General features: G+C 39.8%; 1 protein-coding gene across 1 annotated transcript in view; it reads left to right on the top strand.

Annotated features, from left to right (window-relative positions):
• The window catches only part of RECK (reversion inducing cysteine rich protein with kazal motifs), a 72,005-nt gene that overhangs the window by 40,167 nt on the left and 4,600 nt on the right, over nt 1–27,238 (top strand). The window contains exons 10-18 of the mRNA XM_028108639.2: nt 1,856–2,035; nt 5,338–5,550; nt 6,971–7,107; nt 9,093–9,233; nt 10,876–11,064; nt 13,212–13,334; nt 15,269–15,440; nt 25,521–25,713; nt 26,872–27,082. Of these exons, the coding sequence (XP_027964440.1) occupies nt 1,856–2,035; nt 5,338–5,550; nt 6,971–7,107; nt 9,093–9,233; nt 10,876–11,064; nt 13,212–13,334; nt 15,269–15,440; nt 25,521–25,713; nt 26,872–27,082 (1,559 nt within the window). The remainder of the gene's footprint in view (nt 1–1,855; nt 2,036–5,337; nt 5,551–6,970; nt 7,108–9,092; nt 9,234–10,875; nt 11,065–13,211; nt 13,335–15,268; nt 15,441–25,520; nt 25,714–26,871; nt 27,083–27,238) is intronic.

A 27,238-nucleotide genomic window follows, 5' to 3' on the forward strand; every position in this document is an offset into this window, starting at 1 on the left:
TACAAATATAAGATGGAAGAAACAATCTAAGAGACAAGAATAAATGGAGATAACTAAAGTCATGGCAGAACACAGGTGAAATAGAAGTTTTCTTTATTGGGGCACCTGGGTGGCTCAGTTGGTTGAGCGACTGCCTTCGGCTCAGGTCATGATCCTGGAGTTCGGGGATCGAGTCCCGCATCGGGCTCTCCACTCAGCAGGGAGTCTGCTTCTCCCTCTGACCCTCTTCCCTCTCGTGCTCTCTGTCTCTCATTCTCTCTCTCAAATAAATAAATAAAATCTTTAAAAAAAAAAGACAAAATTTATCTTTAAAAAAAAAAGAAGTTTGCTTTATTAGGGATATTTTAGGTGAAAATGGACCACATATTACTAGAACATCCTGAAATATCACCTACCAGGAGTGAAACAGTTTTTCCTGTGGTTTCTAAATTGAATGGACCTTTAGCAAAAATTGTGCCCAGAATAACTCACCAAACTTTACCAAAGATATAAAAAAACTGGAAGATATCTGAAGAAAATTAATAGAAGAGCTTAAAGAGAAGTTAAGTTGGTCCTATAATTAAGGAAATTTAATTGCTGATAGGAATTAAATGTATTTATGGGAGGGATGCTGAGTAATTCTTTGAATGTCCTTAAAAGTATTTATGCCCTAAAGTCATTGGAGATTGGAAACACTTTGCCCTACCTTAACTTGATGTAACGTTTTATGGTTTATTTCCATCTTATGATTGGTGTTGGTTTGTATAATTCCTGCTTATATATAGAAAGCTAATTCTGAGATGTTATTGAACAGTCTGTTCAAGGTCATAGAGAAAGTTAAGGACTAGAGAAAGGACTGGTTTCTAGCTCAAAGTACCTAATTTAACTCATTCGCAGCTTCCTCCTCTCTATGATGTATAAGCTCCATGGAGAGCAGGGACCTTGTCTCTCTTATTTACTGTTATATATCCAGTGCCTTGAACAGGGTCTAACACAAAATAGGCACTCAGTAAACATCAGTAGAGTGAATGAGCAAAATTATAAAAGTAAAAACATCCTTCTCATAGGGTTGAATATGAAAGTCAAATAAAATGCAAGAATGGAGAATTTTTACTTGTGACTTTGCATATTTTGGTAGTGTATTTTATATTACATGTATTATGTTTTTTTCCATTTTTATTTTATAAATTTTAAAAATTAAACTAATGTGAAGGCACTTTGGAAATGGTACTGATATTATTTTAGTCATATGCAAGTTGCTTTGTAATCATCAAGTACTACAAATGAGATTGTCATATATTAACTACAATAGTATATAGAAGCCTTGGAATTCATCAGCTTTTACATGTAGACTACCTTGGCCTATCTTAAGGAATATAAGTGGCTTTGGGATAATTTTTCAGAGAAAAACTAGTGAACCCTAAGTCTGTAAAGCTTCTTAAATCTGAGGACCATGTCACATTTTCACCTCCTGTGGTTGAAATATAAATATAGGAGAATCTATCTTTGTGGAGGCAAAACCATATGCCTTACCTTACTTTACATAAAGGTAAAAGAGAGATCAGAAATATAGAGGAAATAACTGTGCCAAGAATAAGGATGTACAAGTACCGAAATTAAACATTACATTTAGCACTGAGCTTTGTAGCAATCATGGGGAAATGGAAAGAGATGGATGATAAAAGAAGGCTAACATTTTCATGGAAGAGTTCACTGTTTATGGCTCTAAATTCTAGGAGATAAATTTTAGTTTTTTGGTTTTTGTAATTTTTTTCTTATTTATATTCTAGAATATAGTTCATAGAATTTGAGTTTTATGCGAATCAAATTATTCATTTGGCTCATCTGCATTTCTGCATTTGTGCCTTTATTTCAGAGAACTGTGCACTAAACTTTACAGCATGAGCTGGGGCAATACACAGAGTTGGCAAGAGTTTGATCGTTTTTGTGAATATAATCCAGTGGAGGTGTCCATGCTGACCTGTTTGGCAGATGTTCGGGAACCTTGCCAATTGGGCTGTAGAAATCTTACTTACTGTACTAATTTTAACAACAGGTAAGAGCAAACTATTGTACATGGAATGGAAGTATTTTATCATTATCTTGTTTTTAAATAAGTGAAAAGACCACTTTACTCTGATGCCAAGTTAAAAGGAAGTAGTATTTTTTTTATGATTTCATCTTTAAATGCTATAACTCATCTGGTAAATCACCTCTGGGAAAGGAAGCGCTATAACAAAGTCCCTTCTAGACTAGAGATACTTAAAGCATCTAGAATTCAAAGAATCTTTTCTGCCTTCAGCCTACCATTCTTCCCCTCTTCCTTCTATTACACAACCAGTGGAAACAGTTCATTGCAGAATAAATCACTGTGAACAATTTGGCCGTCCAAATGCTCTCTTTTGAGCAGTTTACTTCGAAGTTTACTTCAACCAGTCTGAAGGTCCCACTCAGCAAGTTTGCTATTTCATACAAAAATATTGTCTTACTATTTGTATTTTCTTGAAGTATCAAGTACGGTTAAAAAAACAAGGGCCCAAAACTGAATGGCTGAACAAACAGTGAAGAGAACAAAAAGGCATCCAGAAGCTTAGAGAACACCATATCAGAGAAGGCACAGAGAGAGTTTCTAAGCAAGAGGGGGCCAGTTTTGTGAGCTACAGCCTGGAGATCAAGGGGGCAAAGAGGGAAAGAATCATTCAGTTGGGGGCGCCTGGGTGGCTCAGTTGGTTAAGCGACTGCCTTCGGCTCAGGTCATGATCCTGGAGTCCCGGGATTGAGTCCCACCTCGGGCTCCCTGCTCAGCGGGGAGTCTGCTTCTCCCTCTGACCTTCCCCCCCTCATGCTCTCTCTCTCTCTCTCATTCTCTCTCTCAAATAAATAAATAAATAAAATCTTTAAAAAAAAAAGAATCATTAGGTTGGGTCAGACAGAAGTTCAAACGAACATAATCCTATTCTTTTAAAAGTATTCAGAATATTTTTAAAAAAGGTATTCAGAATATTATTTCAAGTAAGAAAATTGAGATATCTTTACAGCTGATAATAGAGTGTTAGCCACTAAGGACATGGTTTAGAGATTGAGTAAATTTGAAATCTATGAAATGTTTGAAGTTAAACTTGGACTCATAGTCTGGCTTCTGGGGATAGTGGAGTAGTTTGTATCAAACTAATACTTCTGCAAGTACCAATTATGAACTCTGTACAAAATATTAAAAAAGTATTGTTTTGAAGGTGTTAGAGAGTGACCAAAAGCAGGAGGGGCTGTATCTCATGAAACATAGAAACCACACTGCACGAGGGCCGCATTTATCCAGTTTTTCCTTCATGGGCACCCTCAGCCCCCTTGCATGGCATAAAGAATTCAAGCAAAAAGCAGCAGTCTTGGGCTGAGGAGTTAGGGATCATAGTTTAGGGCTGCCAGAGTGGCTAGATGCAGGAGTAGAAAACCCGAGAAAGGTGGGAACCACAAAAGGAGATGCCCCCAAATCTGCAAACGAACTCCCGGTAAATCCTTAAATTTAACAAAGTGACAGTATACAAGGTTAACATTGAAAAGCCGATTGTATTTCTGTATGTTAGCAACAAACAATGGGAAAATGAAATTTATTTTAAAAATACAAATTTACACAATTGCATCAAAAAACATGGGATACTTAGGGTAAATTTAACAAAAGAGGTGCAAGAACACATTGAGAACCAGAAAACTTTGCAGAGAGAAATTAAAGACAGTGAATAAACAGAAAGAGGTACTGTGTTCATGGATTAGAAGACTCAATATTGTTAAGATGTTAATTCTCCTGGGGCGCCTGGGTGGCTCAGTCGGTTAAGCATCTGCCTTTGGCTCAGGTCATGATCCTGGGGTCCTGGGATCGAGCCCCGCATCGGGCTCCCTGCTCCGCGGGAAGCCTGCTTCTCCTTCTCCCACTCCCCCTGCTTGTGTTCCCTCTCTCGCTGTGTCTCTCTCTGTCAAATAAATAAATAAAATCTTTAAAAAAAAAAAAAAAGATGTTAATTCTCCTGAGACTGATCTCTAGATTCAATGCAATCCCAATCAAAATCCCAACAGGCTTTTTAAAATAGAAATTGCCAGACTAACTCTGAAATTCAAATGAAAATACAAAGGACCTAGAATAGCTAAAAGAATTTTTTTTAAAAATAACAAATTTGGAGAACTTACAGTACCTGATTTCAAGACTTGTTATAAAGCAACACAAATTAGGGGCGCCTGGGGTGGCTCAGTCAGTTAAGCGTCATGATCCCAGGGTGCTGTGATTGAGCCCCAGGTTGGGCTGTGTGCTCAGCCTGGAGTCTGCTTGATATTCTCTCTCCCTCTCCGCCTCCTGCCTCTTCTCTCTCTCAACAAATAAATAAATAAAATAAAATTAATTTAAGATGGGTCATAGAGCAAAACATAAAAGCTGAAAATATAAAGCTTCTAGAAGAAAACTTAGGAGAATATCTTGACAAACCTGGTGTAGACAACGATTTTGTAGACAGGAGACAAAATGCACTAATTTTTTTTTTAAAGATTTATTTATTTATTTGAAAGAGAGAATGAGAGAGAGAGAGAGAGCACATGAGATGGGGGAGGGTCAGAGGGAGAAGCAGACTCCCCGCGGAGCAGGGAGCCCGATGCAGGACTCGATCCTGGGACTCCAGGATCATGACCTGAGCCAAAGGCAGTCGCTTAACCAACTGAGCCACCCAGGCGCCCAAAATGCACTAATTATAAAAGAAAAAAAAATAATGAGTTAGGGTTCAACAGTAAACACTTATTCACCGAAAGACACTACATAAGATTTGAAAAGGCAGGCCACAGTTTGAGAGAAAATATTCAGTATATCACATGTGCGCATTTACAGTCACACATACATTTGACAAAGGACTTGTAACCAAAATATATAAATAACTCCAGTAACATCATAATAAAAAGTCAAACAACCCTTGGGGCACTTGGGTGGCTCAGTCGGTTAAGCATCTGCCTTCAGCTCAGGTCGTGATCCCAAGGTCCTGGGGTCGAGTCCTGAGTCACGCTCCTAGCTGAGCAGGAAACCTGCTTCTCCCTCTCCCTCTGCCTGCTTGTACTCTCTCTTTCTCTGTCAAATAAATAAAATCTTAAAAAAAAAGTCAAACAACCCAATTTAAAAAAAAGTAGGCAAAAAACTTTCAAGGGTCTTTCACCAAAGACATCAAAATAGCCACCATGCATTCAAAGCTGATATCCTTTGATGCATTATATGTACTTTCTTTAAGAAAATCAGATTTTCCTACTGCATTAGTACATCAGGATCTTACCTATTACTTCTCTCTAGAAAATAATTGCCTCTTGATTCTTTCTGACCTTTTTTCTTTTCAGGCCAACAGAACTTTTCAGGAGTTGTAATGCTCAGTCAGATCAAGGAGCCATGAATGACATGAAGCTGTGGGAGAAAGGCAGCATAAAGATGCCGTTTATAAACATACCTGTTCTTGACATTAAGAAGTGCCAGCCAGAAATGTGGAAAGCGGTAGCTTGTTCACTGCAGATTAAACCTTGTCATAGTAAATCCCGGGGAAGTATTATTTGCAAGTAAGTTTCTTTCCTCGTAATGACTCTCTAGTCTTGGTTTAGATCATGATCCGAACCACAGAGTTTTCTCTCCCACCACTTCGCTTTGCCCATCCTCCCTACATGTCAAATGCTTTCTCGGTTTTTCCTCTGCTTGAGATACGATTCCATCTCCACTTGCCCACTGACTGTCTTTCTTAGCCTCTCTCAAATGCCAGTCATTCCCATGGAATCTTCAAATAAAGGTCTACAGAAGTTTGTAGGAAGGATAAATTACTATTATAGCCGGAAAGATCTGTGAACTTCTCTTACGGAGTTTAGTTCCAGAAACATTTGTCAAGTACCTTCAATACTCAACTCTATTTTTATATTTTAATTTGTGTACTTACATTCTGTTAGCCTTTGTTCTCCTTGAGGAGTTTATTCCTTGTAACTTCTTTTTCTTGTCTCCTCTTTCCTCTTTTTCTTCTCTTCAGGGATTAGCGTAGTCCTGACACATAGTAGGTGTTCTGTGCATGTTTAATGAGTGAGGGAGTTAGTGGATATAGTTATTAGGGCCTATTTCTAGTGAGCGTTTTGTGAATGGTTTGTTTAGGAGATCTAGGATAAAGTAAAGGTGAAAGCTGCTGTCCTGGGTGAAACCAAAAGCATTAGCCATGTAGTAATCTATGCCAGCTGATCTTCAAGCATCTATTTTTCCAAAAACTTTCTAAAAACCAAGTCAATATCCAGCCCCTAAGTTGGTATGTGTCTTGGTGCCGCTGGACACTTGATGACTGATTGCAGATTATTTCAACCTTAAACAGGGTCCAGATCTATTGTCTGGCATGACTTGGCCATGACTTGAGTAAGGGGAAAGATGAGGGGTAAGTTGGGTGACAAGAGGCAACCAGTGGGAAATTTATAGACTCATAGCACAAAAATTTATAGAAAAGGAATCAAATCCCTTTTGAAGACTGAGAAAATTTTAAAGTAGTATACTTTCCAGTTGTTATGGGCCAAACACCTTAATGTTGATAACTAAAAAGATATTTAAAAAGAGAAGGGGACAGAAGGAGGAAGAAGCAAGTAAGCATAAGGTCCTGAAAGAAAAGATGTATGATTTTGCAAAGAGGAAATCAGACTAGCCTAGTTTAATTTCCTTTCAAAGACTGGGACAAGCCACACTGATGGTAGTAACAGTAGGAGTATAAAATTTGAGCAAGGCCTTTGATCTCAGATAAGAGAAAGGGATGCTTTGCTAGTATAATACATTACTTACTACTATGCAACCTGAGGTCTTCTATGACTCCTGTTTTCTTTTGCCATTACTCTGACCTAACCAGTTGTAAAATATTGTTATGAAAACTCACCTTCTGGAAGCCTTCAGAAACAGGGTTGATATTGACTAGAAAACATGAGGAGCTTCCTTGAACTCTAAATTTTTATTTTTCTCTTTAAGATCAGATTGTGTGGAGATTCTCAAGAAATGTGGGGACCAGCACAAATTCCCTGAAGACCACACAGCTGAAAGTATTTGTGAGCTTCTGTCACCTACAGATGACCTAGAGAATTGTATACCTTTGGATACATACCTAAGTAAGTACTTTGTTTTTTTAGATTTCAAATATTTCTCCCTTTCATCTCTGCCCTTCATGTTTGCTTTGGATGAACATCTATCTCTTGAGAATGTGTGGTTTAATTATACTATCTCAATTGCAGACTCTTATCTTATTCGCTTGGTCTTTTTGGCCCTGGAAAGAATTGTCATCTTAAAATATATAGGCCCAAGTGACTATCTTATCAGTCTGAGGAAGTGATGAACTATCTTCAATCAGGAATTCTAAGCAGTGAATCTGGGACAAGCATCTTAGATAATAGCTCCATATCATTGCTGTCCCCTTGCCATGATTTGACCAGGAAGTGGAATTTCCCCAGGGAATCTTCAGCTTTTTGTCCTGAGAATATTAGTGTACCTGAGCCAGGCATTGGCTTAGACTGACCCACCAAATAGGCAGTAAGGAATGACGGTCTGGGTTAGTACATGAAAATGGAACTTTTGTCTCTGCCACAGTATTCCTGCCAAGAGCTAGAAGAATAAGTTGGTGTCTCATTGAGGGATCCTGGAGCTGAGTTTCTCAGCAGGAGGTGACCCTGTGTGGTGGAAACCAGAGAGAGAACGAGTAGAACTCATACACACCGAGTATGTAGTTAGGGTAGCGCAAGTGTCTGTGCTGCCACCAGGGGGCGTTAGTGCCCCGAGCTGGCTGGAAAGGCAGACTGAATTCACCTCCTACTTGCTTTGTTTTCCTGTGTCAGATAGGACTAAGTTCTACTGCAAATAACAGAAGAACAAGGAAAAGTAAAGGAAAGCCCAGAAATAAACAGTCCAGGGCTATTATAGTGGTTCTACCATCCAGAGTCCAGGCTCCTTTTGCTTTCTGCACTGTCCTTAGTGCTTGGCTTCCATCTCAAGGTTACTTGAGGTACTTTATTATCACAACATGCCTCCTAGAATTCTAGCCGCCATATTCTAGTGTAAGGGAAAACCACCCGAGCTGTAAGGGAAATGGAGAAAGATGATCTTTTTAACTGTGGGCCCATTGTCACACTATTATTAGTAAGCAGGAAGAGAAGAGTGGATGCTAGATTTGCAGCTAGTGATATCAACCACATTTTCTTAAGGCCAACAAACTGTGTCCCTCAGCCTTTATGACCAGTATAGTGAAAAAAAAGAGCATTAGACTAGAGTATAGGCCTCTGTGACTTTGGACAGATCACCTTTTTGCAGCCTCAGCTTCCCTGTTTATAAAGGATTGGGCTGGATGAGATGAACTCCAAGAATACTTATACCTTTATTAGCCCTACAGTCTGAGTCTGGCCTAAACTCAAGTAAGCAAAGCTAATGTAGTCACAAGCCTAGACTCTATTAGAGCAGTGAAATATATGTGTAGAAGGAAAAAAAGTTAAATGTTTTTGTTTGAATTTTAATACTCTCTTTAAATATCACATATACTTTATATTAAGTGAGACTCTTCCATGGTCATTATTTCACAAGTTGACAAATATAATCATGGTACAGGACCCATCTTACCTTAGTGAATTATTATAGTTTATGGTAAAATGTGCCAAGTTATTCCTCTCAGCCATAAGCACGTGTTTGACCACCCTACCATCCCTTTATACTACTTACTACTTATCATTAGGTGACTTTTTTATTTATACACACAGAGACACATATGCACATGCATACCCCCGGTCTATTTATTGTCTATTTCCCAAATAAAATGTAACTTCTACATTAGGGATTTGTCAGTTTTGTTCACTACTGTATCTCCAGTGCTCAGAACCTTGTCTAGCGTATCGTAGGTACCCAGTAAATAAACAAGTGAATGAATGTATGTATGTGTATGCTAAATTCACAAATGATCAGAGCATCTGTGTGTTTTAATAGTTTACTAGAATCAGGCCTTACTTTCTAGTCATGAGCTCTCCATTTATTCTAGCCATAATTAATTCAGATAATTTACAGATCTCTCTTACCTTTTTGGGTTGGTTAAACTGATCTGTGTTTGGTTTTTCAGGGCCAAGTACTTTGGGTAACATTGTAGAAGAAGTCACTCATCCCTGTAACCCAAATCCTTGCCCTGCTAATGAGCTCTGTGAGGTAAACCGGAAGGGGTGTCCATCTGGAGATCCCTGCCTTCCATTCTCTTGTGTGCAAGGTAAGAGGTAGATGGGTGTGGGTGTGGGGTGAGGGGTATGGATTTGTGTTTCTGTATAGGGATTATCTTTGGAGTGAGCTCACAATGGGCTTTATTTTCTAAGTTATGTTTTTCTGTAACATTTGAGGTTTTCCCAATAAACCTGTGTTAGTTATATAGGCAGGAGAAAACAAAGACAAATGTAATTTTAATTATCATTTAGATTGTAAACTGATTCTCATAAAGAGTTACAGGGTTCTTGACAACAAAAGGAAAGAAAACCTTGAGCCTGTTTTTTATACATTCTCTTCCATGTTGTGATGTTTAAGAAAGTGTACTGCACATTGTTCATGTTTTTTTCTTTTCTTTCCTTTAGTTATATGGAGAAAAGGCATACTCAGTGGGATGTGCAATTATCTCCATGAGCTTAATGTTTTATTGGGATGCATATGATTTTAAGACTGATTTTTTAAAATTTTTTTAATTTTTATTTTCTTTTAAGATTTTATTTATTTATTTATTTGACAGAGGGAGACACAGTGAGAGAGGGAACACAAGCAGGGGGAGTGGGAGAGGGAGAAGCAGGCTTCCTGCCGAGCAGGGAGTCCGATGCGGGGCTTGATCCCAGGACCCTGGGATCATGACCTGAGCCGGAGGCAGATGCTTAATGACTGAGCCACCCAGGCGTCCCTGGTTTTTTTTTTTTTTTTTTTTTAATGCAGGAGGCCTCTTGAATAAGAAATGTTTATCCCAGTGAATTTTGATAGTCTTTATCTCTTCTGTTGTACAGTGTGGCAACATTTTGCTTCTTTTTATCTACTTCCCAATTGAAAATGTTTCTTTGTCATGTTAAAATCACCATGTAAAAATATCTATGAAGTAAAAAGGAATAGAAGATTAAATTAAATAAGCATGATGTCTCAAAGGATCATCTATAATATTTGTATAATACCAGAATATATCAACTATAGAGTCAATATAAATCTTGTTAAAATTGGAAATGAATGGGTTTTCCTTAAGCCCAATCAAGTATTCAACTTTTCTTTGAATTTACAATATGCTTGTATTCCATCACTAAAAGTTTTCCTGATCAAGAGTATTCTAAAAAACATTGGGCACGTGGGTGGCTGTCGTTAAAAGTCTGCCTTCGGCTCAGGTCATGATCCCAGTGTCCCGGGATCGAGCCCCGCATCAGGCTCCCTGCTCAGTGGGAAGCCTGCTTCTCCCTCTCCCACTCCCCCTGCTTGTGTTCCCTCTCTCACTGTGTCTCTCTCTGTCAAAAACATAAATAAAATCTTTTAAAAATAAATAAAAAATATTGTCGGTTTCCATAGTCCATTTTTTAAATATCTGTGATTTTTTAATATCCTTGATAAGCCCAAAGCAATAAAAAAATATATCTTATAGCATTTTTTACTGAACTATAGCTAACTTTGGGGTATAGGTCTATAATCACCACTATCTCACAGAACATGGAATTTTTCATTTGAGAGGATATGTTTTGGTCAGTGAACCAAATCAGTTCGTTAGCTGAGTGAAAGTTCTATCACATAATTTTTAGGAGCCACAGAATACCTATGAGACTTATGTAAAATATATCTAATGTCATAAAACAATGTCATAGAACAATACCATCTCCCTCAGCTTATTTTTGTTTCTACAGGTTGCAAATTGGGAGAAGCCTCTGATTTCATCGTCCGTCAAGGGACACTAATCCAGGTGCCATCATCTGCTGGGGAAGTTGGTTGTTACAAAATTTGCTCATGTGGACAAAGTGGACTCTTGGAAAACTGTATGGAGATGCACTGTATAGATCTTCAGAAGTCCTGCATTGTTGGAGGAAAAAGAAAAAGTGAGTCTTGAGCTGTATTTATTTGCTTTTTGTTTTTAATATGAGATTAGTTATCTTAACTTTGTAGGAAGAACATTGGATAGATTACCACCGAAGAGTAAAGTCTACAAATCAGATCCTCCAGGGCAGTATTTCCTAAACTGTACTCTACAGGACACTAGTACTTCTAAGGAACCCTCTTAGGAGCCTCCTTAAGAAGGGACTAATAGCTAATAACAATTAATTAATACTTACTGAATTTTTAATTGTGTGCCAAGCACTATGCTAAGTCTTGGCCTGTATTATCTCATGTGAGCCTCCCAGTTGTTCTTTGAATTCAGTATTGTTGTGAGGAAGCTGATGCGCAGACAGGTTACCCAGCTAGTAAGTGACCAAAACAGAATTCAGTCCCAGGCCTGTCTGACTCCAAAGCCCTTGCCCTCCACAGGCAAGGACACAGGTATGCTCCTTCCCATCCCTTCCTCCACTGTCTCTTTACCAGAAGTAAAAGACAGAGTTTGACATCGTGGAAAGTGAACTGGAGGATGGGAACTACACTGTTGACTAGGCCTTGGGATAGAGCACATGAAGACCTGCCACCCTTTGATGCCCTCTCTATAAGTCTCAGGGTCTTGCTTTCTCACTGCATCCTTAGCCACGTTTTGCTTATAGCCCTAACAACCATTCATGTCAATATACGACCTCAAAAACTGTGGGGAAAAAAACTACTTTTGAGAATGTACTCCCTGACAGCTCTTCACTCTGCTACCCTCACCCCTACATTACCCCATACGTATCGACCAGGGTAGTTCTGCTTTCATATGCCTCTTGGTTTACTCTTCTGTGTGAGATCTTATTTGAAAGAAGGGTGTTTTTGGCGAGAAAGAGCCTGCAAGTGTCTGCCCTAGACCAACAAATCAGGTATTCATTTTTTTTAAAGATTTTATTTATTGGGCGCCTGGGTGGCTCAGTTGGTTAGGCAACTGCCTTCGGCTCAGGTCATGATCCTGGAGTCCTGGGATCGAGTCCCGCATCGGGCTCCCTGCTCGGCGGGGAGTCTGCTTCTCCCTCTGACCATCTTCCCTCTCGTGCTCTCTGTGTCTCATTCTCTCTCTCTCAAATAAATAAAATCTTAAAAAAAATAATAAAAAATAAAACCAAACAATTAAAAAAAAAGATTTTATTTATTTGAAAGAGAATGGGAGCACGAGCAGCAGGGAGGGGCAGAGGTAGAGGGAGAAGCAGACTCTCCACTGAGCAGGGAGCCAACTTGGGACTCCATCCCAGGACCCTGGGATCATGACCTGAGCCCGAAGGCAGATGCTTAACTGACTGAGCCACCCAGGCCCCCCTAGGTATTCATTTTTTAATCCATATTCTACTTAGCCAAAATGTAATATAGGTACCTTGTATCACACAGTATCTGAGGATAAACAAATTCATTCCTTCCATAGACTTCCACTGATTAAATGCCTACTCTTTACAGAAGAACATATTAGCGCTTTGTGGGGCTAAAACTGGGATGAGGGATTGAGATCATGCTGTACGTGATCAGATGGGGGAGAATTAGAGCTAAAAAAGGAACAGACCAAGTGCTCTTCAAGGACCTAGTCATTCCTGCCAGGGCATCAGGGGAGTCTTCAATTCAAAGATGGCATCAGGGCTGATCTGAAGAGATGACTGAAGTTCCAGAGGAGGAGAGGAGCATGTGAGGCAAGAGGGGCAGCCAGAAACATTCTCAGAGATTAGGGAGCAGTCTGGTGAGACTAGCATGATGGCAGTTTGGAGAGAAATGGTGGGAGGTAAGTATGAAAATATAAATATTACAGATTTAATTTCTCAGTTTGTATATTCAGAAGTCATCTTTCAAGAATTTCTATTTTAAAACGTTTTATTTATTTTTTTAAAGATTTTATTTATTCATGAGAGACAGAGGGAAAGAGAGAGGGAGAGAAGCAGAGGGAGAAACAGCCTCCCAAGGAGCAGGGAGCCCGATGCGGGACTCGATCCAGTACCCTGGGATCATGACCTGAGCTGAAGGCAGATGCTTAACCATTTGAGCCACCCAGGCGCCCTATTTTAAAACGTTTTAAACGATTCAATTTTTAATGTATGATTTACTTATAAATGCATGAAATGGATCAACATTTTATTTCTCCTTTTCTTAGGTCACGGGACATCCTTTAATATTGACTGCAATATCTGTTCTTGTTTTGCTGGCAATTTGGTGTGTTCTACTCGCCTGTGCCTCAGTGAACACAGTTCAGAAGATGATCGTCGCACCTTCACAGGTAACCGTGGCCACCCAGAACCTTTCCTTAGCGGCCATCATCCCTTTGTGCCCATTTCCCTTCAAGACAGCTTCACTGGTCTTGCCATAACTGCAAATGTACACAGTAAAATAAACACATAATCTGAGAACAGGATACTCGCCCTCTCTGGATCTGTTTCTTCCTCTGAATTGAAGGCGTTAAACTAAATGGTTTCCTAGGACCCTTCCAGCACTAATAATCTGAAATTCCATGGGTTTTTAAAAAGATCAGGGCCAAGTGATGTGGACAGTTTTGGTTAAATGGAACTTTTCTATCTGCTAAAATACCGCATCCACCCCTACCGTTATGTTATAAAATGTATTTTCTAAGTTTGTTTGTGTTACAATGTTTTTCTCATCACCTTCTTCCCTGACCTGCCTTAGTTCATTAGGTAGAGACCCCTATAAGTAAGCTAGAGGTAGAAGTAAAGAATGCTCCTTCCAATCTAGTGTTTAAAATCTAGAAGGTAGATATTTAAAGTCTGGCTTGGGGGATTTCTAGGATGTCAAAGGGTAATACCAAAAACAAGATAAAGACAAAGGTTGTAAACTAATCACGTAGGTTCCTTCCACTCTTCATCGCCTTAGGGAAGGGGAAGAATAAGAAGGTAACTTGGGAAATTACTGTAATTTTGAGACTTGGGCATTTCTATGAACATCTCTGAGTTGCGTTTGGACTGGGACAATATCTGAGTCCCAAGAAATGTGGTATACTTTGTGGCCAGTAAAATCTCCTTAGAGTCTGCTGGCTAAACAGTCATTACCTTAATCTATCCCAGGACATGAGGGGCTACACACCACAGGGAAAAAGGGTCCTTCTAGTTGTAAAGTTCATCTTCCAAGTACATTTAGGTGTAACTAAGTAAGTAAATAAGTAAATTAAATAAATAAGTAGTTTTCCACAAAAATCTTTAATTTACTCTTCATCCCCAATGGTTTTATGGTTTCTCTAAGCAGAACGAATTGCTCTCATCAAAGCAGAGCAGATAGAGGATAATAATAAGGATAACAACAACAACGATGGCAGTAAAGCATCAAGGTTGGTACTCAGGGTAGATAGAGGGTGGGGCGGGGTTAATCCTGTCTTCACTTGCCCAGCAGCCCTCTCTGCACTTCTGATTCCTGATTCCCTTTTTATTTCCAGTGGGCTGGAGGTACAAGGTCGGTAAATCCCTAATCTATTCTCTTCCCGCCCCTCTCCATGTGTCATACTAACTCCCGGGGAAAGACGAATCAACTTAGTGCTGCAGCCACAGGAAATGGAGTAAATTTAGGAGGCTACCTTTCTCCTCTTTACCCAGCACCAAGGGTATTTCAGATCTGGAGCAAAGCAGATCCCAGTAGATAGCAATGGACCGTGCTGTTGCTTCTCAAGAAAAGAGCATCACATCTCATTGGCCTTTTTGCTTCCCGGAGCATAACCCAGCAGCATAAAGCATGGGAATGTCAAGAAAGTAGTGTTCTTGATTGATTGCTTATAAACATTTTTAAGTCTCAAAATTACAGTAATTTCACAAGTTACTTTCTCATTCTTTTGTTATTACCCTTTAACATTCCAGAAATCCCCCAAGCCAGACTTAAGACATCTGAATTCTAGATTTATACACTAGATTGGGTGGAGCATTCTTTACTTTTCCTACCTATAGCTTTGTTTATATGGGTCTCCACCCCTGGGATCAAGGTCTGAAGGCCTCAATTAGCTGGCAATAAATGGAACAAAGGAAAGCCATTATGCAGACAAACAGCTTTTCAGAGCCTTGCCACCTTTAAAAGCACTATCAGAGATTGGAGGGATGCTTTTTCCTGACTTGATTCACAATTCTATTTTCCCTTGGGAGCTCCATGTTAATTAGGAAATATGATGGGCAGGGGAATGTACAAGTACCCATAACTGGGTGTGTGTCCTCTCCACAGGTCTGCCCTGTAACTGTGCAGATCAGTTCGTCCCCGTGTGTGGGCAGAATGGACGCACTTACCCCAGTGCCTGCCTTGCTCGCTGTGTGGGCCTCCAAGACCATCAGTTTGAGTTTGGATCATGCATCTCAAAGGATCCATGCAATCCTAATCCCTGCCCAAAAAACCAAAGGTAAATTAAATAGCTCCTTATCTTTTTCTTTTTTAAAAAAAAGTTTTTATTTTAATCACGTGCTCACCACCTGGTTCACCCATCCTCCCACCCACCTCTCCTCCAGTAACCATCAGTTTGTTCTCTGTAGTTGAGAGTCTATTTTTTGGTTTGTCTCTCTTTTTTGCCCCGTGTTTGTTTCTTAAATTCCACATCTGAGTAAAATCATATGATATTTGTCTTTCTCCGACTTATTTCACTTAGCATTATACTCTCTAGCTCAATCTATGTTGTTGGAAATGGAAAGATTTTATTGTTTTTTATGGCTGAATAATATTCCATTGTGTATATATGTACACCACATCTTCTTTATCCATTCGTCAATTGATGGACACTGGGCTGCTTCCATATCTTGGCTATTGTAAATAATGCTGCTATAAACATAGAGGTGCATGTATCCCTTTGAATGAGTGTTTTTGTATTTTTTGAGTAAACACCCAGTAGTACAATTGCTGGATCATAGGGTAGTTCTATTTTTAACTTTCTGAGGAAGCTCCATACTGTTTTCCACAGTGGCTGCACCAGTTTGCATTCCCACCAACAGTGCAAGAGGGTTCCTTTTTCTCTACATCCTCTACAACACTGGTTGTTTCTTGTGTTGATTTTAGCCATTCTGACAGGTGTGAGATGATATCCCATTGTAATTTTGATTTGCATTTCCCTGATGATGAGTAATGAGCATCTTTTCATGTGTGTATTGGCCATCTGTAGGTCTTCTTTGGAGAAATGTCTGTTCATGTCTTCTATTTTTTAACTGGATTATTTGTTTTTTGGGTGTTGAGTTTTATAAGTTCTTTATGTATTTTGGATACTAACCCTTTATCAGATATGCCATTTGCAAATATCTTCTCCCATTCTGTAGGTTGCGTTTTAGTTTTGTTGATTGTTTCCTTTGCTGTGCAGAAGGTTTTTATTTTGATGTAGTCCAAATAATTTGTTTTTGCTTTTATTTCCCTTGCCTCAGGGGACCCATCTAGAAAAAGGTTGCTACAGCCGATGTCAGAGAAATTACTGCCTGTGTTCTCTTCTAGGATTTTTATGGTTTCAGGTCTTACATTTAGGTCTTTAATCCATTTCTAATTTATTTTTCTGTATTGTGTGAAAATGTGGTCCAGTTTCTTTCTCCTGCATGTTGCTGTCCAATTTTCACAACACCATTTGTTGAAGAGACTCTTTTTCCCATTGGATATTCTTTCCTGTGTTGTCAAAGATTAATTGACCATATAATTGTGCATTTACCTCTAGATTTTCTATTTATCGATCTATGTGTCTATTTTTGTGCCAGTACTATATTGTTTTGATTACTAACTTGAAGTCTAGAATTGTGATGCTTCTAGGTCTGCTTTGCTTTTCAAGATTGTTTTGGCTATTCAGAGTCTTTTGTGGTTCCATAAACATTTTAGGATTATTTGTTCTAGTTCTGTGGAAAATGCTACTGGTATTTTGATAGGGATTACATTAAATGTGTAGATTGCTTTGGTTAATATAGACATTTTAACAGTATTTGTTCTGCCAATCCATGAGCAGGGAATGTCTTTCCATTTCTTTGTGTCATCTTCAATTTCTTTCATCAGTGTTTTATAGTTTTCAGAGTACGGGTCTTTTACCTCTTTGGTTAGGTTTATTCCTAGACATTTTATTATTTTTGGTGTAATTGTAAGTGGGATTGTTTTCTTAATTTCTCTTTCTGCTACTTCATTATTGGTGTATAGAAATGCAACAGATTTCTGTAAATTGATTTTGTATCCTGGAACTTTATTGATTTTGTGTATCAGTTCTAGCAGTTTGTTGGCGGAGTCTTTCTGGTCTTCTATGTATAGTGTCATGTGATCTGCAAATAGTGAAAGTTTTTCTTCCTTCTGATTTAGATGCCTTTTATTTCCTTTTGTTGTCTGATTGTTGTGGCTAGGACTTCAGTACAATGTTGAATAAAAGTGATGAGAACAGTCATCCTTGTCTTGTTCCTGACCTTAGGGGAAAGGCTCTCAGTTTTTCCCCATTGAGGAGGATGTTGCTGTGGGTTTTTCATATATGGCCATTACTATGTTGAGTTATGTTCCCTCTAAACCTTTGTTGAGGGTTTTTCTCATGAGTGGATGTTGTACTTTGTCAAATGCTTTTTCTGCATCTATTGAAATGGCCATATGGTTCTTATCCTTTCTGAGTGATGTGATGCATCATTTGATTGATTTACGAATAGTGAACCACCCTTGCAACTCAGGAATAAATCCCACTTAATCGTGGTGTATGAGTTTTTTAATGTATTGTTGGATTCGGTTTGCAAGTATTTTGTTGAGGGTTTTGCATCTATGTTCATCACAGACATTGGCCTGTAGTTCTCTTTTTGTGGTTTCTTTATCTGATTTTGGCATTAGGGTAGTGCTGGCCTCATAGAATGAATTTAGAAGTTTTTTTTCCTTCCTTCTCTATTTTTTGAGATAGTTTGAGAAGAATAGGTATTAACTCCTCATTAAATGTTTGGTAGAATTCGCCTATGAAGCCATCTGGTCCTGAACTGTTCTTTGTTGGGAGTTTTAAATTACTGATTCAATTTCTTTGCTGGTAATCAGTCTGTTCAAATTTTCTATTTCTTCCTGTTTCAGTTTTGGTAGGTATATGTTTTTAAGAATCTATCCATTTCTGGGTTCTCCAATTTATTGGCATATCGTTTTTCATAATATTCTCATAATGGTTTGTATTTTTGTGGTGTTTATTGTTATTCCTCCTCTCTCACTTGTGATTTTATTTATTTGGGTCCCCTTTCTTTCTTGGTAAGTCTAGCTAGAGGTTTTTCAATATTATTGATCTTTTTTTAACTAGCTCCTGGTTTCATTGCTCTGTTGTATTGGTTTTTGGTTTTTTTGTTTATTTTAGTTTTTATATAACTTATTTCTGCTCTGATCCTTATTTCCTTCCTTCTGCTGGTTTAGGTGTAAGATTAGGTTGTTTATCTGAGATTTTTCCTGCTTCTTGAGGTAAGCTTGTATTGCTATAAATTTCCCTCTTAGAACCGCTTTTGCTGTGTCCCAAAGGGTTTGGACCACTGTGTTTTCATTTACATTTGTTTCCATGTACTTTTTTATTTCTTCTTTTATTTCCTGATTGACCCATTTTTAGTAGTGCACATGAACCCCCATGCATTTGTGGTCTTTCCAGATTTTTTCTTGTGGTTAACTTCTAGTTTCATAGCATTGGGTCAGAAAAGACGTATGGTATAACTTCAGTCTTTTTAAATTTGTTGAGGCTTGTTTTGTGGCCTGAGATGTGATCTATTCTGGAGAATGTTCCATCTGCACTTGAAAAGAATGTATTGTGCTTTTTTATGATGGAATGTTCTCAGTGTATTTGTTAAATTCATCTGGTCCAGTGTGTCATCAAAGCCATTGTTTCCTTGTTGATTTTCTGATTAGATGATCTGTCTATTGATTTCAGTGGGGTGTTTAAGTCCCCTACTTTGTATGATTATCAATTAGTTCCTTTATGTTTGTTATTAACTATTGTATGTATTTATATATGTATTAACTATTATATGTATAATTACAACTGTTTTATCTTCTTATTGGATTGTACCCTTTATTATTATATAGTGTCCTTCTTTGTCTCTTGTTACAGTCTTTGTTTTAAAGTCTATTTTGTCTGATATAAGTATTGTTACTCTGGCTTTTGACATCCATTTGCATGATAAATGTTTCTCTATACCCTCACTTTGAATCTGCAGGTGTCTTTAGGTCTAAAATGAGTCTCTTATAGGCAGCATATAGATGGGTTGTTTTCTTTTCCATTCTGTCAGCCTATGTCCTTTGATTGGAGCATTTAATTCATTTACATGCAAAGTAATTATTGATAGATATGTACTTATTGCCATTTATTGTGGTGCTTTCTGAAGATTTCCCTGATCTTTCTTGTCTTTCTCTCGTTAGCTGGTTTTCTTTAATGATGTATTTGGATTTTTTTCTCTTTATTCTTTATTAGTGGTTTCTGAATTGTGGTTACCATTAGGTTTGTATCTAACATTGTCACCATACAGCAGTCTATATTAAGTTGATGGTCATTTAAGTTTGAACTCATTCTTTACTCCTCTCCTCCCCACATTTTAGGTATGTGGTGTCATATATTACATCATTTTATTTTGTGAGTTCTTTGATTTTTTTACAGAAATACTCATTTTTTACTCCTTTTGTTTTTCCTGCCTTCATACTGTAATTTTTGGTCTTTACACTCAAAGAATACTCTTTAATATTTCTTGTATGGCTGGTTTAGTGGTCATGAACTCCTTTAGTTTTTGTTTGTCTGGGAAGCTCTACCTCTCCTTCTATTCTGAATGATAGCCTTGCTGGATAGAGTATTCTTGACTGCAAGTTTTTTTCCATTCAGCACTTTGAATATATTATGCCACTCCTTTCTGGCTTGGCAAGTTTCTACTGAAAAATCCAGTGATAGCCTTATGATGTTTCTTTCATATGTAACTGTCTTCTTTTGTCTTGTGGCTTTTAGTATTTTTTTCTTTATCACTGTGTTTTGCCATTTTAATTACAGTATGTCTTGGTGTGGATCTGCTTTTATGGATTTTGTTGGGGGTTCTCTGTGCCTCCTGGATCTAGATATCTGTTTCCTTCCCCAGATTAGAGAAATTTTCAGCTGTTATTTCTTCAAATAAATTCTCTGATCCCTTTTTCTCTCTTCTTCCTCTGGGACTCCTATAACATGAATGTAATTATGTTTGATGGAGTCACTGAGTTCCCTAAGTCTTTTCTCATTTTGTGTAATTCTCTTTTCTCTCTTTTGTTAAGGTTGATTACTTTCCATTACTCTGTCTTCTAGGTCATTAATTCATTCCTCTGCTTCTTCCAGCCTGCTGTTCATTCCATCAAGTGGGTTTTTCATTTCGTTTATTGAGCCCTTTATCTCTTTTATTCCTTATCTCTGTGTTAAGTGTCTCACTAATGTCCCCCACTCTTTTCTCAAGTCCAGTGAGTATCCATCTGATCATTGCTTTAAATTATCCATCAGCATGTTATTTATGTCTGTTTTGCTTAGATCTCTGGCTGTGGACTTGTCCTATTCTTTCGTTTAGGACACATTTCTCTGTCTTCTCATTTTGTCTTAAGTCTCTGTGTGTTAGGAAAGTCAACTGCTTCCCCTGTTCTCTAATAAAAGCCTCGTTTCAAATGTTTAATAACTATTTGTTTTTCTATGTTGAGAGTAATGGCTTTATGAAGAAGTCCTGTAGTGCCCTGCAGTATAGTGTCCCCTGTTCCCTAGGGCCCGGTGCTCCTGGGAGTGTCTCCAGTGTGTGCTGTGTGTGCTCTGCTGTTGTGTCCTGACCACTTTGTCCTTCAGGCCAGTCATCCGCAGAGGCTCTCTACCTGTCGTGGGCAGTGTTTGATCCTGGCCTGAATGTGGGGCATTTTAACTAGGTGTGCTTGGGTCTGTTTGTGAAATGAGACTTGTCACCACTGCTACTAGAACCTAGGCTCTGCAAAACTCCCACATGGGGAGATGCAGTGTGAGCAGAGGTTTGGGCTAGTCTTCTGGAGGTGGGACCCTGCCACACTGGGACTCAGTCAGTTGTTACTGGAAGGGGCAGTTCTACCAGAACATGATGGGGTCGGGCTTGGTTTAAGCAAGTGAAGTAGCGAGTGTTGGTGCTGCACTGGTTCCTGAAGGTGGCCCTGTGCCTATGCTGAGAGGCGGGGGAGGGAAATGGTGCCTGCCAGCTCCTTTTTTCCCTGGAGGTGTCTCTGTGAATGCTGTCTCTCTGGGACACATTCTGAGATGAGTGAATAACCTCCCTACTGTGTGCCCCAGGTGCTCTTCAGATTGCTGTTTCCACACTGTATGTCTCTGAGCTGTTGGCCCTGCCTTTTCTTCAAGAGCAGCCCCAATGTCCTCTGAGCTCTCCCAGAGCCAAGCACACTGACCTTTAAAACTCCAGGCTTTAAGTCCCACTGGTTCCAAGAAGTCATGAAATTCAGGCCCTCTTGCTTTCCAAGCCAATTGTTATGGGGATTTGTTTTTCCCCATGCACTCCCCTGTGTGCTGGTTTGTCTCTCACCTTTCTCTGCAACTGTGACTGCCCCCCCACCACAGGGGCATGATCCATTTCTCTTCTGAGCCATGTCTCTGCACTTCCTACCTTCTTCTTTACTTCTAGTTGTGGAGTTTGTTCTGCTAGTCTTCAGATCAATTTCCAGAGTATTTAGGATGGTTTGATAGTTATCTAGTGTATTTGTGAGATGAGGTGAGCCTAGGGTCTTCCTACTCTACTGCCATCTTCTCCAATCACTCCTCATCTTTTTCAACTGAAGACCACCACTTACTAAGCATCTATTGTCTACCAGACACTGAAATACAAAAATGAATTAAGAAGACCTCTGCCCTGAAGAGTTTGCAGTCTACAGGGAAAGAGCCATGTAAAGCTCCTTGATAACATGCTATGATTGGAGGCCCAGAAGTGGAGTTGAGGCAGCCTGGGAAAGCCTCTGGAGGATGTGATACTCAGCTAAGAAGACGAGGAGGAGATTGCCAGCAAGATTGACGGTGGAGGGTGGTGTTGGTGAAAGCAGAGAGAACAACAGGAGCAAAGATCTTGACTGCTAGAGATGAGGAAATAGCATGGTGTCTCGCAGGAGCTATAGCAGTTCTGTAAGACCAAAACAGAAAGTGTGAGGCACAAATGGTAGCAGACAAGATGAGAGAAATGGATGTATTCTTATTATAGGTATTTATGCCTGATAGTAATGGAAATTTTTTTCTACTTATCTACCTCCATTTTAGGGATTGGACATGAGAAATCTCTGGAAATGCAACTTCAGTTTTATGTGACATTATTTGTTTAGAGGCTCCTTCCTCTGCAGTTTCCTCATGAGCTCAGAGTACAGTGGATCTACCGTAATGATGGGTTTCTGTATATGGTAGCCACAGGGCAGGAGTCCTGCTGACTCTCTTAGATTTAGGCTTCTAGAACAGGGAGTTTTCACTGGCTGCCTCAGAGACCTGAACAGGACGCATCCTTTTCTTGTAAAGGATATTGTGGAGAATAAGCAATTGCTTCTCCATCCTGAAAAACCTGATGCAGTATGGAGCAAGGGGAAGATTCTCACACATACTAAAAGAAATGACAAAGAGAATTGGTCACCCATCCTCACACATACTAAAAGAAATGGCAAAGAGAATTGGTCACCCATCTGGCAAAGCTTATACCATGAAAACTAAGCCCAAAAAGTTCCTATGGAAAGAAGACAGGATCCTGGGCATAAGAAATAAGCTGATAGAATGATATAGTTGTGTTGGGATGTGCCTTCAGGGTTGTTTTGTTATTTGTTCATTTATTTTCTCTATTAGCTAACCCTTCTGAATAAGGTTGTTTTGCTCTTGTAATAAAACAATAAAATCTCAAAGTGGGAAGGTCATGCTGGGTATAATACAAAACCAATATAAAAAGAAAAGATTGAAAATTGCAGCTACAAGAAAATGAAAATTTTCTGCTTGGTAAGAAATGACAAACTGGAAAGAATATCACAGAGAAAGGGCTGATGTCCTTACAATATAAGGAGTCCCTACAAATCAACATGAAAAAATCAACAACCTAGTATCTGCTGGCCAGACAGAAGATATAGAGTACTATGATTCTGTAGGAGCTGGGAGTCACTAGATGGAGGGATCTTAGGTTTCTGAATCACTATGTGGAAATCCACCTGCTGAACACACAAATGGATTGTATTTGAACTTATATTAAAGTCCTGATACTTTGGGGTTTGTATACACTAGCTAGAGGTACTCTAATAAAAGCCTTTCAAATGTTTAATAACTTTGTTTTTCTATGTTTGTATCTTTGGTTCATTTTTCTATTAGGTTTTTTTATTTTTGCCCATTTTTATATTAGGTTGTTGATGAGGGTTGCTCTTGAGAAGCTTTCATAGGCCAGGTTTAAAAGTAACATTCACCTCTACTTCCAGCCACACTCCCGTCAGAACTCAATCATTTGGCCACAACTATTGCCAGGGAGCCTGGGAAATATAATCTAGATGTGTGCCCAGGAAGAAAATTAAATGAATTTGATGCACATCCAGCCAGTGTACCACAATGTTTCACCTTTCTCATATTAAGAGAAATGTAAATTAAATTAAAACTGCAACTGTAGGGGCACCTGGGTGGCTCAGTCGTCAAGCGTCTGCCTTCGGCCCAGGTCATGATCCCAGGGTCCTGGGATCAAGCCCTGCATCGGGCTCCCTGCTCTGCGGGAGGCCTGCTTCTCCCTCTCCCACTCCCCTTGCTTGTGTTCCCTCTCTTGCTATGTCTCTCTCTTGCTGTCAAATAGATAAATAAAAAATCTTAAAAAAAAAAAAACTACAACTATATACCATTTTCTTTCTACCAGATTGGCAAAGATAAAAATTTTGGTAACATAATGTAAGGAATCCACTCCCATACAAGAAGGGGGTTGAAGGGAAGGTTGGTACATCCTCTATGGAGGGCAATTTGTCCAAGCCTATCAAAATTTTACATGCACATACTCATGACTCAGCATATATAAATGTTTATACTTACATAAAAGATCTCGGGAAAACTAAACAAGAAATTGACAATAGCAGCTGTCTTGAGGGGCATGCGACGGCTGGGATGGAAGAGTAGGCGGTGACTTATTTTGCACTGTATACGATTTCCTATCTTTCCAATTTCACCATGGGCTTGTGTTATCTGTTCAAAAAAATAATTGTTTAAAAAATAGGAAGTTGTGTCCATTCATCAAATACCTACTGATGTACCAGCCATCTTTCTAAACACTAGGACACAGCACTAAGCAAGACAGAGTCCCTGCCCTGATCATGTTTAACTTAGCCCCTGGATTCTCAACTTTCCAATTGATCTTATTTCTCTATACTCAAATTGATAAAAGTTTTTCCTTCCAAAATTACCGAATGTCTCCTGATACTCTTGGTTCTCATCCCTTCCATGTTAATAGATAATGAAGTTCTAAATATTCTTTTCCATTGTTTTTTTCAAATGTCTTAAATTTCCAAAAAAACCCATAACTACACGCATTCTAATTTTAAATCCTGTCAGAAAAGGCGACTGTAGGTAGCAGTAGTAGTGATGGTGGTGGTGGTCATTTCAGAGCAGGAGGCTTATCCCTAAAGAGAGTAGAGCTCATTTCCTTTGAAATTAAAATAATGCTATTTGCTATATTCTTCTCCTTTTATTTTACAGACTAACATTTATGTATCCTGTTATTTCAAATGCCCAGTGAAAGCTCCACATTTTAATAGGTCTCCATATAGAAAGTTATAAATGCCCAATGTAGAAATGAAAGAGCAGAAAAGTCTAAAGAAGAGCTATCATCCCCAAACCATCGGAGGAAGTTCAGGAACTGAGAATGAGGCAAGGTCCTGATGTTACTAGGAAAACCCAGTTTCGGGGGGTGGCACGCTCTCCGTGATTCACGACCAGCCAGTGGCAGGTCCTCAGCCTGCAAGCACAGGAGCCTGAGTTTTTCAGCTTATACTGTGAAGCCTTCTTTTAAGACAGACTCGTATAACCCAAGCTGGAAATAAGCCCCAGAAAATGCTTCATTTATTATTGACTAAAAGGCCTCTAACGTTGGACCCCAACCCACCCAATGGGCCTCATGTCCTGCCACTTCTATCCCTGTGACCTTGGCTCCTGCCCTCAGGGTCACCTCCCCTTTGCCCCAGCACTGTAGTCGCACCACACCTTTGCTCTTGCTGCTCCTTCAGGCTGGCAGGCCTGGGCAGCCCCTCTAGTCCCCCAGGTGGCGGCCAGGACACCACCTGCTCCTGTTGCTTTCTCCAGGCTCCTGAACCAGAATGACTCACTCCCAAGGGCATTTCGAGTGTAACTTGCTCGCTCACTTCGTATGCATGCTTGACTCTCCCACTCTACATAAAGTCCTGGGGATAGGGACTGTTTCGGATTTCTCTCTCGCTTTTTTCTCAACCTCTTGTGCCTCGTCACTGCCTTACTGGCCCCATCATTTCCCCTCCCAGCATTGGCTGATGGTTCCGCATTTGTGTTTTTCAGATGCATACCCAAACCACAAGTCTGCCTGACAACTTTTGATAAATTTGGATGTAGCCAATATGAGTGTTTGCCAAGACAGCTCACCTGTGACCAGGTTCGCGATCCTGTTTGTGACACAAACCACATGGAACACAGCAATCTCTGCACTTTGTACCAGAGGGGGCAAAGCCTCTTATACAAAGGCCCTTGCCAGGTACAGTTGTTTGGCTGACAAACCCAAGCATAAAATTAGTTTATGATCTTTTACAGATGAAGCAGCAGTAAGACCACTTGGGGGCCTTCTGTGAATCCTATCAAATCTAGAGAATTAAAATGAGCCCTCCCAAGACTGGTTTTTTCTCCTAACTCTGGAGGGCCCTCTTGCTTGTGTTGGTACCTTTGGCATCTAGTGGACAAGCAAGAACAGAGTGGCCTCCTGCCACCCACCATTAGGAAAAGAATGTAAAGTTATACACTCCTGGGATGCATCAGTACCGGTTTCACTTCCCCTTCTGTGGCCGTCATTAGCAAATGGCCCAGGAGAATGCGAGTTAAAGCCACCAAGAAGAGTCCTTTCCCACTCTTTCCACCAAAGTCCCACTCGTAGAAGAGTGAGTGAAAATTTCTCGAAGACTTAATGTCTTTTTACATCAGTTTATCTCTCAGCCTTTTACGGTTCATGTCAAAAAAAATACCCCCAAGGACAACCCCACACGCACCACTGCAGCGCCCCCGCCCCTGCCGCCCCCAGCCAGCTAACACCTGACATGATTGCTTCTCATTTCCTGGTCTTCACTGGCAGGAGAATGCCTTCAGCGTGTCTCCCGAGGTCTGTTTTCCCTCAGAGCTTGTGTTCCAAGTGCACTGATACCGTCTACTCTGAGTTCCCAGTCTTCTCTTCCTATTTCTTCCCTCTTACTGGCTACGAGTTTTGTCTTACTTACCCTAACCTACCTCATGGGTCCTGAGTCTCCACCCCACTGACCTCTCTACTCTTTCCTCTACTTATGCCTACCCAGCATGAAATGATAAGGCTTCTGAATTTGCATGGAGATTGATCTTATTTTCATCAAACAGGTAGGTAGTTCTGGAATGATAGAAGTCTGGGGTGGAAGGGGGCAATATCTCCTCTCAGTTCCCCTGGAATGAGCACCCACGTCCCAGAGAGGCTCAGCAAAGTAATAGTTTCAGTTCATCTTGGGACAGCCCTATTGACCCCACCCCCAATCCAAAGTTTAGCTGACCTTAGGAGCTTAATTAAGAGGGTCCAGGAATTTATACCTGTGTCTTTTTTCCTTTCTATTCTGTACTCTTGGTTAGAAAAAATGTACCATAGAGGTTTATAGGCTAAATGTGCTTTGTTTGTCATCAGCCTTTCTGCAGAGCCACAGAGCCCATCTGTGGGCACAATGGGGAGACGTACAGTAGTGTGTGTGCTGCTTACTCAGATCGCGTAGCAGTTGATTACCACGGGCCCTGCCAGGCTGTTGGGGCCCTCTCAGAGTACAGTTTTGTCGCTGAGTGTGCTGCAGTGAAGTGTCCTTCACTCTCTGTGACTGAGTGCAAACCGATCATCCCGCCAGGTAGGCTGGCAGTATTTGGGATGGGATTGGGAAGACTTCCTTATCTACCTCCAGGGAGTGAGTCACTCAGAAAGAGAGTTGACTCATTCACTTAGATTTTTCAAAAAGTCTTGGCTTGGGGCACCTGGGTGGCTCCGTCAGGTAAGCATCCAACTC

The sequence above is a fragment of the Eumetopias jubatus genome, unplaced genomic scaffold, assembly GCF_037043125.1.
Source record: "Eumetopias jubatus isolate StellerSeaLion01/CBP00866 unplaced genomic scaffold, mEumJub1_p1.0 scaffold_15, whole genome shotgun sequence".
Classification (NCBI taxonomy): domain Eukaryota; kingdom Metazoa; phylum Chordata; class Mammalia; order Carnivora; family Otariidae; genus Eumetopias; species Eumetopias jubatus.